Below are 19,332 nucleotides of genomic sequence, written 5' to 3'. Positions count from 1 at the left end.
TAAGTCATTCTATAATGTGTAGTACAAGGGAAAACATTAATATACTAAACTCTGTGATTTTTACCATGTTGAAGACAAACATTTAATTCATTTTAAACTTCTTGTTACAGTTATTCCCAAAACATTCATAAAAAATTAAAAATTAAAATATATAGGGCATCATTTTGAAGGTTATTCAATAACCTTTCCAAAAGACTATTAAATTTCAAAATCAAAGCAGTACTTTTTGAAATATTGTATTGGAAAGATGTTCCTTTCATTTACCTAAATAGGAAAGATTTGAAAAAAATAATTTCCTTGCTCTCCACGGGGCTTTATGGCCGGTCTCGTGGTACAGTCGTCAACTCGTACGACTTAACAACCTACCCGTCATGGGTTCAAGCCCTTAATAGACCGTGCCACCATACGTAGGACTGACTATCCTGCTATGGGGGGTTATCCATAAATCACTGAAAGCTAAGCCAACGAGTGATACAGGCAGGCCTTGACCGACAACAGTTGTTGAGCCAAAAAAGAAGAAGAGAAGCAAACATGCGCTTCTTGTTTCTTTGATGATTTTTTTCGAATCTTAACATAGATTATGAATGTTAAATGTAAATTTGGAATTGAAAACCCCCGTGGACCCCGGCTGGAGGTGTCGCTATGCAGAGACTAGAGAGAGTGCAGAGGAAGTTTACACGTATCGCTATTCGTAGATTTCTGCACGGACATAATGCACCTGTGCCCTCTTATTCTCTCCGCTGTCGTATGTTGGGCTTGATGGAAATCAAATCCCGGCATTCACACGCGCAGTCTTACTTCATTGCCAGCCTCCTGACTTCCAATATCGATGCTCCTTCGCTCCTCAGCTCCATTCCTATTTACGTCCCTTCTCGTCGTCTCCGCGACAGACCTCCCATTTTTATCCCCTCCCGCCGTTCTGTTTTTGGTCAGAGAGATCCATTTTTGAGAGCTTGCGCAGCATTTAATGAAGCTCATGATTTGTTCGACTACCACGTCCCCTTGTCCAGTTTTCGCTCTCGTCTTTCTGAGTCCTTGTCTCTATCATCAACATCTCATCCTTAACACTTCCTTCTTCCTTAGTTTGTAAGACATATTATTGTGAAACCCTAGGCGGCTGACAATATGAAATAAATAATAATAATAATAATAATAAAAAGCAATTGAGACAAACATCCTTTTCAAAATCGTTATATGTGCGTGTTGGAAATTAAATTGAATTGCATTGTAGTTAGTTTAGAAAATTTGAAACAATTCACGAAAACAATGCCGTATAAAGTAATGCCGCATTGGTTCTATAGGCTCATCAAAGAGCATCTATAGGCTCATTTTGGATCATGTAGCCAAATTAGCTGAACATTGCTATAGAAGAGCTTCGATATTTTAACCTAAATACGAGTAGCGCACATACAACACTTATCAATATAAGGTACTTACTTGTAACGCAGTCACGCGCTGAAGCGGAAAAATCCTGTCCACCAGCCTGTTCACCCGAGCTACACGTAAACCCAAGCGACGGATTGTTAAACTGGGAAGCAGTTGGAGTTGTGCACGAAGTGAGATACGGTGAGTATGGACCCGTTGAGCTATAGCTCCAGTGAGAGTTAGTGGAGCTTAGGCCAAATTGGGTCATATCTATGAAATAAAAAATCACATATTTATGAAAAAGGCAAAAGATACACGATGTTAAGATATGATAGGATCAATAAATTGAAACTCAACATTATTATTGCTTTTGTATAGATATCAAACTGACCATCTCCATCATCTTTCTTTCTTGATATAACATTTAACTAGTGTAACCGACCCTAAAACTGGTTCAGGTTCATGTTATGAGGCCTCAGAACGTATGTTTTCCAAATTTATAGGGTATTAAATACTTCCATCGAGATATTCTGTCAACTCATCAATGACGGTACCGCGCTGTTCAACACCAAACAAAATAATGGATGGAACATTTTTTGTTGACGAGTGCACGGTGTTATTCAATGCATATTCCACAATTTGTAATTTTGAGCTCCAATCGGCATGATCTAAAAGATCAGAAATTTTGCTTAGAATCTGTCTTATTACTCTATTTATTCTTTCCACTTGACCATTTGCTTTAGGAGAAGAAACAGCAGTAATAATGTGTCAAATATTATTATTTGCAAGAATTTTTTTTAATTCATTCGACGTAAAACACGTAACGCGATCACTCACTAGTCGTTTTGGCCGACTGTAATAGGTAAAATATTGTTTTAATGCATTGCATACTTCTTTACTACTTGTGTCCGTGGCTGAGTATAGTTTTGTGAATTTAGTAAATTAATTGATGACTACAAGTAGAATTTTTTTCTTTGATTGCAGGAAAGGTAGTGGTCCTAGATGATCTGTATAAACTGTATAAAAAGGAATAGGAGCTTTTTATATATTGTGTAAATTACGCTGATCTTTCCGTGGTGGTGCAGAGTAAATTATGCAAGTTATCGAGTCGAGTCGCTTCTCTTCGGAGGTTGCTTACAGACGGAGTTTATTCTACCAAAAATATCCATTACATATGTGTTTCACGCATACTTCTAATTAGACTTAACACTATCAACGCAATACTACTTAACGCTATATCTATGTATATAATAACCTATACAAATACTAATAAGATATTTATAGCGTGGTAACTGCCCCATCCTTCTAGTGTTGATTCTCCTGAACCAACTTTAAATCCAAAAAAATCGTTACATAGTAATTTGGAGATGATTAAATTTTTGACATTTGTTTTGTGTACTTTAAAGTTATTTTCATTTTGAACAGTGACACGTTTGTCATCTTGCACGAAATTCCTCTTAAATATGGGCTTTTCTTTCCCCTTGAAGACTTTATCTTTTACTAAGATTTCTTGCCCTACTTCTTACTGCGGAGGTACTTGCCTTAGTTTATTATGAGTTTTTAATTGCTTGCTTTGAGCTTCTTTCAATAGTACGATTACTTCATCATAAATCCTATTTCTAACTTCGTCAATTTCCTCAATAGATGCTGAATTTTGAGAAATTCCTAAAAGGATTTCTTTTGGGATTTTCTTAGTTACACTATGTATAGTGTCGTTGTATTTTCCTACTACTATCGCCATACGCCTTTTAGTTGAGTAGTTAGGTTGTAGACGTTTTTGTATGCGATACATTTCGGTAATCGTAGAATGGAAGCGTTCTACTTGACCATTAAGTTCTGATTTATTACTTGGTGTGATGTAAGCTGTTATATTAAGGTCTAGCATTATCCCTCGAATTTCTGCTGATAGAAAAGATTTTTCGTTATCCGTTACTACAGTAGACGTAATTATATATGATGTAATCGTTTGTTGCTTTTCTAATATGAATCGTTTTTTTGATTTAATGGGGATCATTCGCCCAAATTTCGTAAATTTATCAACGCTTGAAAGAAAGCTTTCCCCGTCTATCTGGTATATGTTCAAGTGCAAAATCTCAAAAGGATGGTTTGGTATAGGTGTTTCCTGTATTTCTACTTTCAATGGGCGCCTATCATATTTGCATATATTGCACGCATCGCAAACTTTAATGAAATTTCTAGTTTTTTGTGTAATTTTGGGAAAATAAAATTTCCTCAATATTTTACGTTTGTTTTCCTCTATGCCTCGATGGGCCCTTTCGTGTTCAACTTGTATAATGTTCTCTTGTTCTTCTGTGTTTGTAATATCCCTAAAAATATTTTTGATACGTGAAACGTATCTTATACATTCTTGTGCTTGAATATAATTTGAAAATGATTTGAAATTTTCCTAGGATTTCTTCTGAACAATTCAAACCGGTTAATTTATTAGGAATGAAGTATTTCCTAATAATATCCGTTAGAGATTGTTCTGTAAAATTGTTCATTCTAATTGTTACTTTTTTGAACCCGGGAAATGGATAGGAAACTAGAGTATCCTCATTAGCATCCTTCTCTAACACTATTTGAAGCTTGAAAGCGTTAAGAGGAGCTTTTGTACATTCAATCATGTCTGAGTTGTTTTCTTCAGCAGAGTGCTGAATTGATGTTAGGCTAAATATCTGAACGCGACTGAGTGCGTCAGCAACCACGTTATTTTTACCAGGTGTATACACCATTTCGTAGTCGTGTTCCTCTGAGTAAGATTTCCAGCGCTTTAGTTTGGTATTGACGTTTTTTGACGATAGTGAAAATGTTAGAGGCTGATAGTCTGTTATGATTTTAAACTTTTGACCGTAGATGTAGTTACGAAAAACTTTCAGCGACCAATAAATTGCCAACATCTCTTTTTCAGTCTCTGAAAAATTTTCATCTCTTTTGTTAAGCGTTCGCGAGGCAAAATGTATTGGTTTATCCTTCCCCACTTCACCTTGACTGAGCACGGCGCCTATGGTGTAGTTAGAGGCATCAGTTGTTAGCAGAAAAGGTTTGTCGAAGTCTGGGTACGTAAGAATATCGTTTCCCGATATTACCTGTTTCATACTTTCGAAACATTTTCTTCTGATGTTAGTTCGATTGGTGAAGAATCAGAATTATTTTTTCCTCGTAAGTGGTTAGATAAGGGTTTAAAAAAAAGCTAAAAAGCTTCTTAATTCCTTTGTATTAGTTGGTTTTGGCCAGTTTTTTATGGTCAATATCTTAGCTTGGTTAGGTCTTATTCCATCCAACGTAATTATATAACCGAGATATTCCACACTTTGACAAAGAAATTTCGATTTTCCAAGCTGAACTTTAAGATTCACTTTTTCCAAAGTGGACAAAATTACTTTTAAGTTGTGGATATGTTCGGTTAAATTGCGTCCAAAAACCACAAGATCGTCTATGTACACATAGCAAATTTTGCCTATGTCTTCACGAAACACATCGTCTATTGCTCGTTGGAAAATGGCTGGCGCATTTTTCAAGCCAAATGGCATTCGTAAAAACTCATACTTTCCGCTATTAACAGAGAATGCCGTTTTTTTCTATGTCGAGATCATTGACTTTAATTTGATGGAAACTAGAAGCAAGGTCGAGTGTAGTGAAATATTTATTCCCACCTAACTGGTCAAGAATATTTTGTATGTCTGGGATAGGGTATTTTTCAGAGATGGTTTTCTGATTAAGACGCCTATAATCGATCACTAATTGTAACTTTTTCTCTCCGTCAGAACATTCACTGTTTCCCTTTTTTTGAACGACCCAAAGTGGCGAGTTCCAGGCGGATCGTGAAGGACGAATAATACCGTCCGCTAACATCTTTGAAATTTGCTGTTTCACTTCGTTTTTATAAGCGACGGGGTAGGGATAGCTTTTTTGATACACCGGTGCATCATCTGTGGTTCTTATTCGACATTCGACATTAGTGGTACACGTCAGCTTTGTGTCTGTATCGTGAAAAGCATGAATGTGTTGGTCGGTTAACTGTAACGAGAGATTCTCGCTCTTCTTCTGTTAGGTGTGCGATGTGTGTGTTAGATTCTACGTCAAGTATCTGATCGATTGTCACACTACTATACCCACGACAGATTTTTTTCGGATAATAGAAATGCAGTGGTATTTTATACTTGCTATTGTCCGGCTTTGTTAGTTCGATCTCTCGGGAACGTGTAATTAAATTGATATTGTGTGCAAATACTATTTCAGTCCCAATTATGCCATCAAAAAAGACGTGAAAGTTGTACACCACAAATTTATATTTTGTTTCTAGCGCTGGAGAGAAAATATCAAGAAAAACTACTTGCGAAGCACTTCCTATCCCGGCAACACTTTTAAACTGTTTTGTTTCACTTCTAACTGTTTCATTCCCTATCACAGTTGCCCACATCTCCGAAATAATGTTTATATTTGCACCACTATCAACTAGGAGTTTAATAAAACCATGTTCCGTTGGCTTTTTAATAAACGGCAACACTAACCCACTGTTTTTTAACCTTGGCAGGTTGTTGGTATTGAAGCCTGTCCCAAAAAAAGTTGGGTTACACTGAGCTGCCGTGCTATCATTCTCTTGGTGAGCGTAAGCTTGAGCCGGCCGGTTTTGATAATGCAAATGTGTGCGCATGGTACGATCTACTTCCATCGGCTCTTGACGCGTGTGCGTTTCGCTCGGTATTGGTGCGTGCGGCTTTTGTTTCGGAGGGAACTTTTGTGTTGGTAGGAAACCTTCCCAAGTAGCAGAGCCGAAGTTGTTGAAAGATTTTTCTGTGTGCCAAAGCGAGAGGCCCTGTCTTCTTTCTCTAGATTTTGGACGGCAAACCGCCGCGCGTGTAGAGGTGTGTGCGTGTGACGAAAAACGATGGATGAAAAACGCGAGGAGCGGGGTCTGAAGTCTTTCGTTGGTCACACACACATGCATCTACCAGCTTATTGCGCTACACCGAGTCTACCCATCTCTCTCGATCCACCATGATTTTTCTGCTATCGCGCTCATCCGAGTGTGAGGCATCCTCAGTCTGTCCAGCACTTTCCCTGTGGAAGGATGTACTGAAGTGAGGTGCGATTTCTTGTGCGACGTACTTTGCTCGTCTATATTTTGGGCCGTATTCAGTTCAGTTATTGAATGATTTATCGTAGCAAATTGTTGAGGTAAGTTTCTTGCTCACATGTGTGCTTGTGCAAGTACATTCAACTAACCCTTGGCGTCTAAAAAGTTACAGGTGTGCGCGCTATTTATCAAAGACTACATGCTGGCCTCGTCAACAATGTTCAAAATGAGCGACGAAAAGAAAACGTTTTTCAGTTTTTTAATATTAAGGTAAATGTTGATCTAATCCTATGCGCTAAACTCTCCATAGTAATACATACTACATATATTAATTATTGGTTCTTTTTTTTTTGACAGCGTTCAGCACAACACTGCCACAAACCAACGCACTCAGGCCAAACATTTATCAGCCGACCTGTTATATATTTTTGTATACTTCTATTTCCTTCCTTACTTGATTTTTAACATTTTTGGACCTATCTTCAACTTCATCCATTGCTTCAAATTCTGATAGCGCTCTTTCTATGTTTTGAAAGGCAGCCTCCAACCCTTTGCAGCTGAAAATTTTCGTGTGTGTTTCCAGATTTTCCTCATCATACTCATCATTGTATTCATCCAAGACCTCCAAGGTCTGCATTTGAATGAGTTCATTGTTTGTCAAAGGTTCTCCTTGGTTAAACATGACGGTGCTGATCTCTTGAGTATCTAATTCTATCTGTAAGATATCAGCTAAAGACGTGGATTCTTCTATTTGTTATTACATTTGTACATTTGTTATTTTATCATGGGTATTATCCGGTGCCTCATCGTACATAAAATAAGTAGGGCATACTTTTTTCCAACACGCGTTAATAGTATCTGATTTCACTTGATTCCAAGCAGTTGAAATGTTATGTATAGCAGCAAGAATATTTTAATTTTTCCAGAAATTTTGAATAGTAGTGTTAGGATTTTCCTCTATCGTTTTGATAAGGCGGGTGATTGTATGTCGTATATAGTATGACTTAAATGTAGCAATTACTCCTTGGTCCATCGGTTGCAAAAGTGACGTAGTTCTAGGTGGCAGGAAAACTACTTCGATATTAGGGTTAAGTTCGTTAAGCTCAGTGGGATGTCCAGGAGCATTGTCCAATAACAGAAGAACTCTAAATGTGATGTTTTTATCTTTGCAATATGTTTTTACCTCTGGCACAAAGTTATGATGGAACCATTCATTAAAAATAGAACAAGTAACCCATGCCTTCTTGTTGAATTTCCATACAACTGATAATGATTGAATATCAATATTTTTGAAAGCTCGTGGTTTTTGGGAATTCAATTCTAAATCACCCGTCATATTACTACCTAATATAATGGTAATTCTTTCCTTTTGTGCCTTAAATCCAGACGCACGTATTCCATCATTAAAGACATAGCTTCTTGTAGGCATCTTTTTCCAAAATACAGGGTTTTAGAGGATAATATAGACATGTTCAACGAGTTGTATATTCGTTCAGGCATATAAAAGACTCTTTCAGCGAGATATAGAATTGTTCGGAAGTAGGCGTTGACAAGTTCGGTTATACTGTAGAGCTGTCACTTTCGCACCTCTTGGAATTCAGCTTGGATCATTCTCATCAGGAGGTAAACAAACGGTTTTCGAAAAAAAAAAACATGCTTTTTTCAACTAATTCATGTATTAAACAGCTTGGGGAATGATTATTAGCTACTTTTATGACTTTTAAGAACGAACATTTGAACCATGCGGCACAGTGTGTAAACAAACAAATGACAACACTACAGAATCGCTGAACATGTCTATATAATCTTCGAAAACCCTGTAATGCTGTTTCATCCACGTTGATGATTTGTTTGGGAAGATACCATTTTTCCAAAATATGCCTCTCTAGAAACTCAGGAAAGCTTTCTGCCTCAATTTCATCTGCACTAGCTGCCTCTCCATATATTTTTACATTTTTTATATTTGCGCGTTTTTTAAATCGGTTGAACCAACCGATAAAAAACATATCATAAAAGGATTTTGCTTTCGATTGAATCAATCCCAAACTAAGGGGAATCTGCTTCGATATCATGTCTTCGATCCAAGCAACCAATAAACTTTCCATTTTTTCTACCACCTGATTGCGGTTCCGTGTTGCCATTGATGTTCCTTTCGCAGAATTCAGCAGAGTTTCTTTTGATTGTATGATGGTCCGTATTGTTGATTGCGGTCGTTTGGTTTGTCTGGATATTGATGCGTAACTTTGTCCTTTTTCGAACATTCTAACTATCTCCATCTTATCTGCCATTGTTATCGCACACTTATTTCGAGCGTTTTTAATAATTGATGTCATGTTTTGTTTCGCAATGCTGCTGCAACATTAAGACGCACTTAAAGTTAGGATGATTGTGAAGTTTACCGATATTTTCTGTGAATTTCATTTCGTTTCAAGCTTGTCTGGTGAAAACTGTAGGTTGAATACTTCATTGAACATAAACAAATACAAAATGGACAAAGAAAAACTCAATCAGCTATAGTAAACGCAAAGAACTGTCACTTTTGAAGAAAATCGCGTACTGCGGAATCGCGTATATCGAGTATCGCGTACTGCGGATAATTGCAGTATATTGCATTTTTGATAACAAATTGAAACCGCTTAAAAGCCATAAGTATTTGAATTTTCTGCACAAATCTTATCAAATAAATGATGAAGTGTACAAAAGTACTAAATTGAATCAAAAACTTCAAGTAATCAATGGTATATTATATTCGATAAATTCGTCAAAAAACGTGAAATTCGTCTTCCGTGGATAATCGAGTTACGCAGATTCCTCGGGAAAGCACAAACCGTGTAACTCGGGAACAGACTGTATTTCTTTTCGACTATCATGTTTAGTTTGCATTTAAATCCGTTGCGTTTTTTCGTATCGTATCATTCATATAAACATCAACAATGTAAAAACTATTTAATCTCAAAATATCTAATGCTAGACGTGCAACGGAAATAGCAAACATGCCTAACATGTGGTTGAGGTTATGTGCCGAAAAAAGTCTGAATCTCGTACACTGTTGCGTTTGTCAAATCCTGCACGAAATATCAATCGAAAACACAGCTGCAAAGTGACATTTTTACTCGCTTGGGTCAAGGTGTTTGGATATCAGTAGATAAAGTGCTTCAAAGCAAATTGACATTTCACGACTTGACATAACAATACTGTGGTCTCCGGTATTAAAATCATGAAAGGTTGGAGGGGGGTATAGAAAATTGTATGCGATTTGACATAACAATACAGTAGAACGTCGAATTTCCGGGTAGTTCGGGACCGGATGGTTGCCGGTCAATCGATTGGCACGGATAATGGTCCGAGAAATGTCAAATTCATATAAACATTACAAAAGTCACCAGTTTTATGATTAATTCACCTTCAATCAATCGATTAATTGTTAGTAGAATATTATTTTAATCAATGATTAAAGGTTTTACAACTATTCATGACCAAAAATGAGTTTCGAAAACACCACTAGACACTACAGAGCTGTACAAAAAACGGGTTGCCCATTTGACTATCGCTGCAAACGTTCGCTATACGTTTCAACAGCTGTCACATTTATGCGCACGTTTAAGCCGCCCGCCGGTTAATCCGCCCCCGGATAATCGACGTTCTACTGTACTCAATGATGGCGCCCGGCAAACGCGCTAATAATTCCCCTCCTAAATAAACACACCTCGCGCTTGGGTCTTCCCAAGCGAAATTTTTCGGGGATAATGAACACAAACTCGTGCCATCCATTTCTATTCATCAGCCCTACTCTCTCACACGCATCGATGAATTTTTACACATATCTTTGTTCATTGTGCTATATTTGAAGGGCTTAAAACTGAAAGATAACAATTCATGTTCATGAAGTAGTTATGGTCAAATGGTAATGGTGCAATGTTTGTACCATGGTCGACCTGAGTTCAATTTCATTTTTATTGTTTTCATTGATGATTTAAAGTTTTCTTTTATTTTTAAAACATCCAGCTCCAATAAGTTCAGACCCTTTTACTCATTGTGAGAAATGCGTGTTTAATATGTAACAAAAATGTTGGTTCGTACGCGACAGGTAGACTAACGGTGCCATTCTTTAGACATCACTCCCTAGGTATAATTTAAAAGCACAAGGCGGAGTTTTCGCATCTTACTGAATATCATCGGGATTTCAGGTGGAGAACAACACAATTAAATTAATTACACATTTCACTAGTTTTGCAAACGTTAAGACTTGACTGACAAAGAGTTAGCTGCACAACTTCACTACGGCACGTACTGTCATTCTAACTGTATCTGACTGTCTGTGTCTGGTCTCATCTTGTGTCTTTATTTATATGGTACATTTCTCTTCAATTAGATTTTGAGTTTTACTTTCGCTTTCTGTTTTATATCAGTTATGCTGAGGGTTAGGTTTTTGGGTTTACATATGGTTGCAATTATTCTGTAAGGTCAGTTCTGGGTTCTTGTGCTTACGCGTTATTTTGTTTCGTACGCTTACGGTTAACGGTTCTGTTTGTACACACGAGGGTACGGTGTCTCCTATTTCATTATTTATGAACTGTTGGTTGTTATTATGCAATGCTATGATTTTACGCTTCAAGTGCGTACTTACGGGTTTTGTGCTGGGTAATGTTTTTCGCACCTACGGGGTTGTATGTGGCTTGTGTTTTTTAAGTGTTTTGGATAAACGTTGTGGCTTGTGTGTTTTAAGTGTTATTGGATAAGCGTTTTTCTGCTGACTTACAATTCCTGGCGTAAGGTTATTTATGTGGTTTGGATTGTGTTAAGTGGTTGAAAGTTGTGTTGACAAGAGTTGTGTTGTTTTGCTTTTTTGTGTGTTGTGTTGTGTTGTGTTGACAATTTGGGGTTCTCAATGTAATGAGAAATGTGTGTGAACTGATAATAAACAGTATAGCATGTGCATGTGCATGCTACAAATAGTCAATCTGTTAATTTTATTATTTTATTTATTTATTTTAATTCTTTTAATATCAGTACCCATTCATACAACAAAACCAGTAAATAGCACGATAATGTATAATGATATGGTGAGGCAACTGGCAAAGTGATTCGAAGTAGAACTAGTGAAGTGGTTGGTAGCATCACGGATGAAGCATGAGAATGAATTGGAACATAACCCACCCTTCGTGAATCCAAATGTTCATTTATATTTTTAGCTCTTTTTTTGCATGGGTTCATCCTTCACGTGTGTTTACTATCCCCGAAAATGATCTATATTTTGTTGATGTTTTCGGGGATAATTCATTAACGAACTATCCCCGAAAAGACCAGCGAAAACCAGCGTGGTCAGGAGCTTGGGTTCTTAGCGCAAGGTGGATTAAAAATACCCGGTCGTGGAAAAGGGCCTTTGAAGGGTCGCCATAGTTGAGGGATTTACGTCGTTTTAAAACCGTTAACCATTGGTTTCCGCACACAAAGCAAAGCAAATAAAACTAGAATAGAAATATTTCTTTGTTACTACCTGCCATTATTTAGGTCTATTGATTTAACCGTAGAGTTGGCAACCAGATTTACACACGTAAGTTGGCAACCGGCATACCCGGGTATTCCACACGTTTTGATGCAAAAAATTAACGATTTTCATAGATAAACAATGCTTTCTATATTTTAATGCTGTAAGCAAGTAATGCCGACCATATATCCTCTTCTATTTCATTTATTCATTAAGTATTTTTTTCATTTTATTATAAAAACAACGGTCAAATTTAAATTTGGAATCGCTTGAATTTGACTCGAAAATAAGCACAATACGAAAAGAGGAAGAAGAGAAACCTCATTCTCCATACAAAATGTATGGAATACCCGGGTATGCTGGATGCCAACTTACGTGGTAAAGTTTAAAAAAAAATCAAAATAAAATACTTACAGGCTGTTTAAAATTACAACTTATGCACTAAAAAATCATAAATTAAAAGTTGGGAGGCTACGGAAAATTTCAGGTCAATAAAAGCAATGAATCAAAAGTTATTGCAGTTCGAAGTTGAAAATAGAACAGGGTATCCGGTTGCCAACTTAAAGGTTAACACTTTAAGCGCCGTGTCATATAAATTCGCATGACGGTTTTGCTCACCGTTCAGCTTTGCATCTGACGCTCAGTGATTCTCTTGAGAACGAATGAGGTAGGAAAGAGGGAACGAGAACGACATGTGCTACGCCGCTTATCGCAATGAAACAAAAGAGTGATAACAATCGCACGAGAAACTGTCGCTCTCATCGCTCTCTTGCCATGCGCTACGTGCTCACTCAAAAACTGTGACGTCAGGCTGGCGATCAAAGTGTTAACATACCAATTTTTATATTCATAATTGATTGAACTGGTGCAATGAATAAGTAGCAAAGTTAGCTTTAAGATTATTACAATAATGATGATTCTTCATAGATATCATTCTTTGTGGATAACTTTTACATAACAGAGATGGTCACATGCACGTTTGTCGAATACTCACTTGCTTACCTTTTTATCAAGTGCTAACCAGTTTTGAGGTCTACCATGAACCACTTTAAATGCAGCGCCGTCGTTTATTAGATGATCTATTGATGAGGTCTAATGGGGACGTATGTTTTCAAGTGGCTCGACCATTTACGGGACTCATACAACCTGAAATTTATATTAAATATATTTTCACAATTATAACCTTGGAATAACGGTCCCCAAAGCGTACTTACTCAAAGATGTATATGTTTAAGTACAAGCAAGCAACGCCATACATTGAGCACGTATTTCTGCATAGGATGGTTATGCACTTTAGGGATAACAATTTGGTTAAATCGGAGCATGTACTCGACTCGAGGCAACAGCGTGCTGGTTTGATGTTTTTTATATAGTTCAATGAACTAGTACGTACGTTTTCGGCCAAATACTGAACCATGAAGCCTTACATCAATTCAGTTTTGGTAACCTTATAACAAGTTAATGTCAGCCGCTTCATAACTGCAGAATAATTTTATGGAATACGCATGATAAGATGGATGGTACGATGCGAATTGTTTACCAACACGTTTCAAATGTTGCCGAGGAGCAACCGTAGTTCAGGTTCCTCTTTTACTCGCTGGCCGCTTCGCGCAGCAGCATGAAGCCTTGCGCGTACGATGCCTTTCGTGCTCTGTGCTCCGGCGAGTTGTTTCATGTTCATCCTTCGGCGTGGAAGTAGCTGGAGAAGTCTGCTTCGTCTTTTGGCATCACCGGAACGCTATGGTACATTGCGACAATTTCCGTCAACTTGCCCACACCCTTCTGGCCGGCCCTGTCACGAATACAATCCAGCAAGTATCCCTTACAGGGTTTTTCAAGCCAGCTCAACATCGTAACACTATTTTTCGAACACGTTAAGCGATTGTCAACATCGTACGTACAATTCGAATCCGTAAACTCTTTTCGATTTGGTAACACTAGGTTTTGAATGCGTAAAGTCCCAACTCGAATCTGGAAAATGTATAATGGGTGACAAGACAGCCAACATACATTTTCCAGATTCGAGATGGGATTTTACGCGTTCAAAATCTAGTGTTACCAAATCGAAAAGAGTTTACGGATTCGAATTGTATGTACGATGTTGACAATCGTTTTACGTGTTTGAAAAATAGTGTCACGATGTTGAGCTGGCTTGAAAAACCCTGTAAGGGATACTTGCTGGATTGTATTCGTGACAGGGCCGGCCAGAAGGGTGTGGGCAAGTTGACGGAAATTGTCGCAATGTACCATAGCGTTCCGGTGATGCCAAAAGACGAAGCAGACTTCTCCAGCTACTTCCACGCCGAAGGATGAACATGAAACAACTCGCCGGAGCACAGAGCACGAAAGGCATCGTACGCGCAAGGCTTCATGCTGCTGCGCGAAGCGGCCAGCGAGTAAAAGAGGAACCTGAACTACGGTTGCTCCTCGGCAACATTTGAAACGTGTTGGTAAACAATTCGCATCGTACCATCCATCTTATCATGCGTATTCCATAAAATTATTCTGCAGTTATGAAGCGGCTGACATTAACTTGTTATAAGGTTACCAAAACTGAATTGATGTAAGGCTTCATGGTTCAGTATTTGGCCGAAAACGTACGTACTAGTTCATTGAACTATATAAAAAACATCAAACCAGCACGCTGTTGCCTCGAGTCGAGTACATGCTCCGATTTAACCAAATTGTTATCCCTAAAGTGCATAACCATCCTATGCAGAAATACGTGCTCAATGTATGGCGTTGCTTGCTTGTACTTAAACATATACATCTTTGAGTAAGTACGCTTTGGGGACCGTTATTCCAAGGTTATAATTGTGAAAATATATTTAATATAAATTTCAGGTTGTATGAGTCCCGTAAATGGTCGAGCCACTTGAAAACATACGTCCCCATTAGACCTCATCAATAGATCATCTAATAAACGACGGCGCTGCATTTAAAGTGGTTCATGGTAGACCTCAAAACTGGTTAGCACTTGATAAAAAGGTAAGCAAGTGAGTATTCGACAAACGTGCATGTGACCATCTCTGTTATGTAAAAGTTATCCACAAAGAATGATATCTATGAAGAATCATCATTATTGTAATAATCTTAAAGCTAACTTTGCTACTTATTCATTGCACCAGTTCAATCAATTATGAATATAAAAATTGGTATGTTAACACTTTGATCGCCAGCCTGACGTCACAGTTTTTGAGTGAGCACGTAGCGCATGGCAAGAGAGCGATGAGAGCGACAGTTTCTCGTGCGATTGTTATCACTCTTTTGTTTCATTGCGATAAGCGGCGTAGCACATGTCGTTCTCGTTCCCTCTTTCCTACCTCATTCGTTCTCAAGAGAATCACTGAGCGTCAGATGCAAAGCTGAACGGTGAGCAAAACCGTCATGCGAATTTATATGACACGGCGCTTAAAGTGTTAACCTTTAAGTTGGCAACCGGATACCCTGTTCTATTTTCAACTTCGAACTGCAATAACTTTTGATTCATTGCTTTTATTGACCTGAAATTTTCCGTAGCCTCCCAACTTTTAATTTATGATTTTTTAGTGCATAAGTTGTAATTTTAAACAGCCTGTAAGTATTTTATTTTGATTTTTTTTTAAACTTTACCACGTAAGTTGGCATCCAGCATACCCGGGTATTCCATACATTTTGTATGGAGAATGAGGTTTCTCTTCTTCCTCTTTTCGTATTGTGCTTATTTTCGAGTCAAATTCAAGCGATTCCAAATTTAAATTTGACCGTTGTTTTTATAATAAAATGAAAAAATACTTAATGAATAAATGAAATAGAAGAGGATATATGGTCGGCATTACTTGCTTACAGCATTAAAATATAGAAAGCATTGTTTATCTATGAAAATCGTTAATTTTTTGCATCAAAACGTGTGGAATACCCGGGTATGCCGGGTACGCAACTTATACTTGCCACTTACGTGTGTAAATCTGGTTGCCAACTCTACGGTGAAAGGAAAATTACTCATAGAAACTTTTTATAACTAAAACTCCATAATTTTTTATATTTACTGATATCCACATTATTTAGAATAATTCATACAACTACCTTAAACCGAAAAATCAATTACTATCAACATGTACTAGCATTTATGAATTCGCTTATATTATTCAATTGACTAATAGTTCAGCAACAATCAAAAATAAAAAAACCTTATCAATATCAACAAATTCTAAGCAAAAAAAAATCGTCAAAGGAACATTATTGAATTCTATCTTATTTATCTAATTCTTCTTCTTCTTTCTTGAAAACGTACCACGACTGACACTTTTCACAATGCCTTTGGCTTCGGCAGCTGATTGCGAATTTTTAAATTTCTTTATAACAAAATCCCCAACAATAGAATCCTCCAAAGCCCTTCCTGCTCCTCCGACAACAGCAAATAGACGCAGGATGTTAGAATATTTCCTGAATTCTACATTAGGCCCGTTGCCTCCCCGTCCACTCCAACTGCAATCTACTATAAATATCCTATTTAGTAATAGGTAAAGAACGCGATGCATCCTACTCTTTGCGTTTGATGCTTTTACCTTCTTCATAAGCCATCCTTTTAAATTATTGAAGCGCTTTGCTGACGCTATGCTTTCTTCTAAGTCATCTAGACCGATCTTGGTTGAAATCAAAGCGAACAAAAAGTCTTCTTCATCTTCCATATGCCCATCATCATTTTGGGTTGGTTCAGCTTGGCTTTGGCTTTGAGTTTTTAAAATCTCGTCCTGTTTCATTCGCACGTCTATCACTGCATTCAAAACTGTCCTTATATATTTTTTATTTTCCTGCGCTAGTTCTACACAAGGACACTCCTGGGAACTACTCGTCGAAGCATCGGGAGCTCGTCCGACGTTTGATGTCATGATTATCTAAAATAATAGGTACAGGTAAAATCAACTAATTTGTTATGATTTCGATGTATTAACGCTTTGATTCCTTCACTTACAGATTTGCCGGAAGCCGAACAACTATTTCGCTAACTAATAATGAGCTGGAATAGGAAAATACGTAAATCCGGAACTGATTTTTGGCTACTCAAAACGACGCCACTTGTCGACTTGTTATTGTTTAATAAAACGCATGCAAACCAAATACCTTTGTTGTTTCATTTTGACAGCAGTTGGAATGGGTCGAACCCCATTGTGTGGACTCGCATCAATACGGCTACACCGTGACGTTACTGAGCGCCTGTTCATATTGGGCTTGTTCTCTGTGTGACGTTTATACCAATAAGCCGAGAACAAGCCGAGAACAAGCCCAAGAAATTTCATAAAAATTCTCTCTGAGATTGTTGAGAGGGTCACTTTCAGCCTACGCGCTCAGTTTGGTTTTCTCGCAGCGGCATGCTGGTATCGGTGTCTCGCTCGCACTAGTGCAGCTAATGCTCCTCTGTGCGCTCCCTTTCTTGCCACCCCTAGGAATCGTCAGTTCAGCTCAAGCGTTCGCCGTGAAAGGCCGCGCGCGTGTTAGCCTAAGTCCCGGGCGATCGAAGTTTCGCTAAGTGTTGAAGTGTTTTGCACATTGCTGCGCTTATCTTTCATCATTTATCCTAAATGTGTGATTTGTGCTGCTTTATTTCAATGTTTTTTGTTACTGTATTGTACATCAACAACGGGATCCACGCAGTTAGGCGGCTATTTTCAATACGACGATTTTTTTATATAAAGAATTTGTGTGGTTTGCTGCAAGATTGTGTGAAGCTATGTATTTAAATGTGCTTTTATTTGCAAAAAAAGTGATAACATAAAAACTGAGTTTATGTGTAAAAGTATTTGTTTTGATTTCAGGCGAGGGGTATGTAGAAACACGAGGTGGTGGTCTGGCCCAAGATCGGATCCGAAGTCCGCCCTACTAGCAAAGATAAAGAAAAAGTGTGCGACTTTCAGGCGAGGGGCATGTAGAAGCATGGGGAGACGCAAGACTCTATACAGGTTACGACAGAGCGTTTGAGAGGGTCACCATTATGGATACCTTGTTTACAATTTGTCTGTCAAAATAGATGCCGGCCAGCTGTTGCTTGGCACGAGCAACATAAATAAGTTTACAGAAGACGAAATTACTGCTAAAATTTTTCTTCATGCTAACTCGTTATATCATTTAAAGAATATGACTTCTATGTTGGATTGGTTAATGCTGAGTCAGTTTTGCTTACATGCCCTGGATATCGTCGGATTGTCTCATCAGTTTCAATTGTTCTACAGGTTTGGTATTGCAGTCCCAGCTTCAGTGGACGAGAGTTCATGCCGCCCAGCAGCAGCAGTGTCCAAACTGGGTTATTGTGCTGTCCCAGTTGCTGCCCCTCGTATGAGAAGTGGCCAGATCCCATGTCGCTTCACCCATAACAGCTCGTCCTTTATTCGGAGTGGAACGGTAACGGAATAATTCAGTGAAAGAGTATCGATGTGATGACACCCTTTTGACGACGTTGGTCAGGGAACCTGTGATGATGTGGTGCAAAACATGCTACCGGCATCACTTTCGTTCCGCTATTGCACTTGACCCGAGCTAGGACCGCGACTGCGCTGACGAAATTGCGGCAGCGGTGATGATGCGTATCCCTCCTTCGAAATTGCGGTGCTGAGATGATGATAAAGTAGAAGCTTGTGTGGCATGGCCTCGTCCTTGCTAAACACTGCTTAAGCTACACCCAAGGTGACATGAATTATCGACCCCCACAGGAATAAGGCTGCAGCCAGAACGGAATGAACATTTGTTTTCATTGAACTGGAACGGCAACAGTGGCCTGGATAGTCGATCGTCTCGAACATGACGACTGCAACGAACTGACATGGAACCGCGGACAATAACTTAAATAACAACTATGCATAATCACAAATATACTTATAGTTTATTTCCTAATTATAATTGTTACAACAGGACCGTTCAACATTTACTCCCCACCTCAACCACTACTCTTCCTTCACAAGTGCTCTACTCGGTGACCCTCATATTCATCTCTTTCTCCTACTCTTTATCATAAAATTTGTATGAAAAGTGAAATAATGTGGATAGGGTTTATCTGCCTCTAACAAAAAAGAAAAATATTATAATACGGAACACCTCGGATCGTAATGCGAGATTTTTCTCGTGAAGTATTTGTAGAGCATTTGAATCTGCTCGTTATACGAAAAACTCGTTGTAACAGTTTATACTGTAGTGGGCTGAGATGAAATATGACGTGGTCACTTGCATCCAGTCTGCGTGTCGCTGTTGCTGGTTATTTATGTTCTGTTATGTTCCTCAATCATCACGAATAACAGTTGCTTTTAAGAAGGAACGGTAATTTTATCCGAAGTCGGAGCCGGCTCCGACTGGCTTCAGACAATTTAGGAGCCGGCTCCGCACCCACGGTTCCAAAGCCAGCTCCGCACCAACGGCTCCGGAGCCGGCT

At 38.4% G+C, this 19,332-nt stretch overlaps 1 protein-coding gene and 1 long non-coding RNA gene across 2 annotated transcripts in view; one reads left to right on the top strand and one right to left on the bottom strand.

Annotated features, from left to right (window-relative positions):
- The window catches only part of LOC121588547 (protein lozenge-like), a 282,254-nt gene that overhangs the window by 181,390 nt on the left and 81,532 nt on the right, over nucleotides 1-19,332 (bottom strand). The window contains exon 3 of the mRNA XM_041906617.1: nucleotides 1,438-1,635. Coding sequence (XP_041762551.1) covers nucleotides 1,438-1,635 — 198 coding nt within the window. The remainder of the gene's footprint in view (nucleotides 1-1,437; nucleotides 1,636-19,332) is intronic.
- On the top strand, nucleotides 14,277-17,043 carry LOC121588575. Its single transcript, XR_006004191.1, has 4 exons — nucleotides 14,277-14,709; nucleotides 14,778-14,921; nucleotides 16,736-16,822; nucleotides 16,890-17,043. It is a non-coding gene; the product is annotated as an uncharacterized LOC121588575 (long non-coding RNA).

Source organism: Anopheles merus, chromosome X (assembly GCF_017562075.2).
Source record: "Anopheles merus strain MAF chromosome X, AmerM5.1, whole genome shotgun sequence".
NCBI classification, from domain to species: domain Eukaryota; kingdom Metazoa; phylum Arthropoda; class Insecta; order Diptera; family Culicidae; genus Anopheles; species Anopheles merus.
This window is presented reverse-complemented; position numbering and strand designations above follow the sequence as displayed.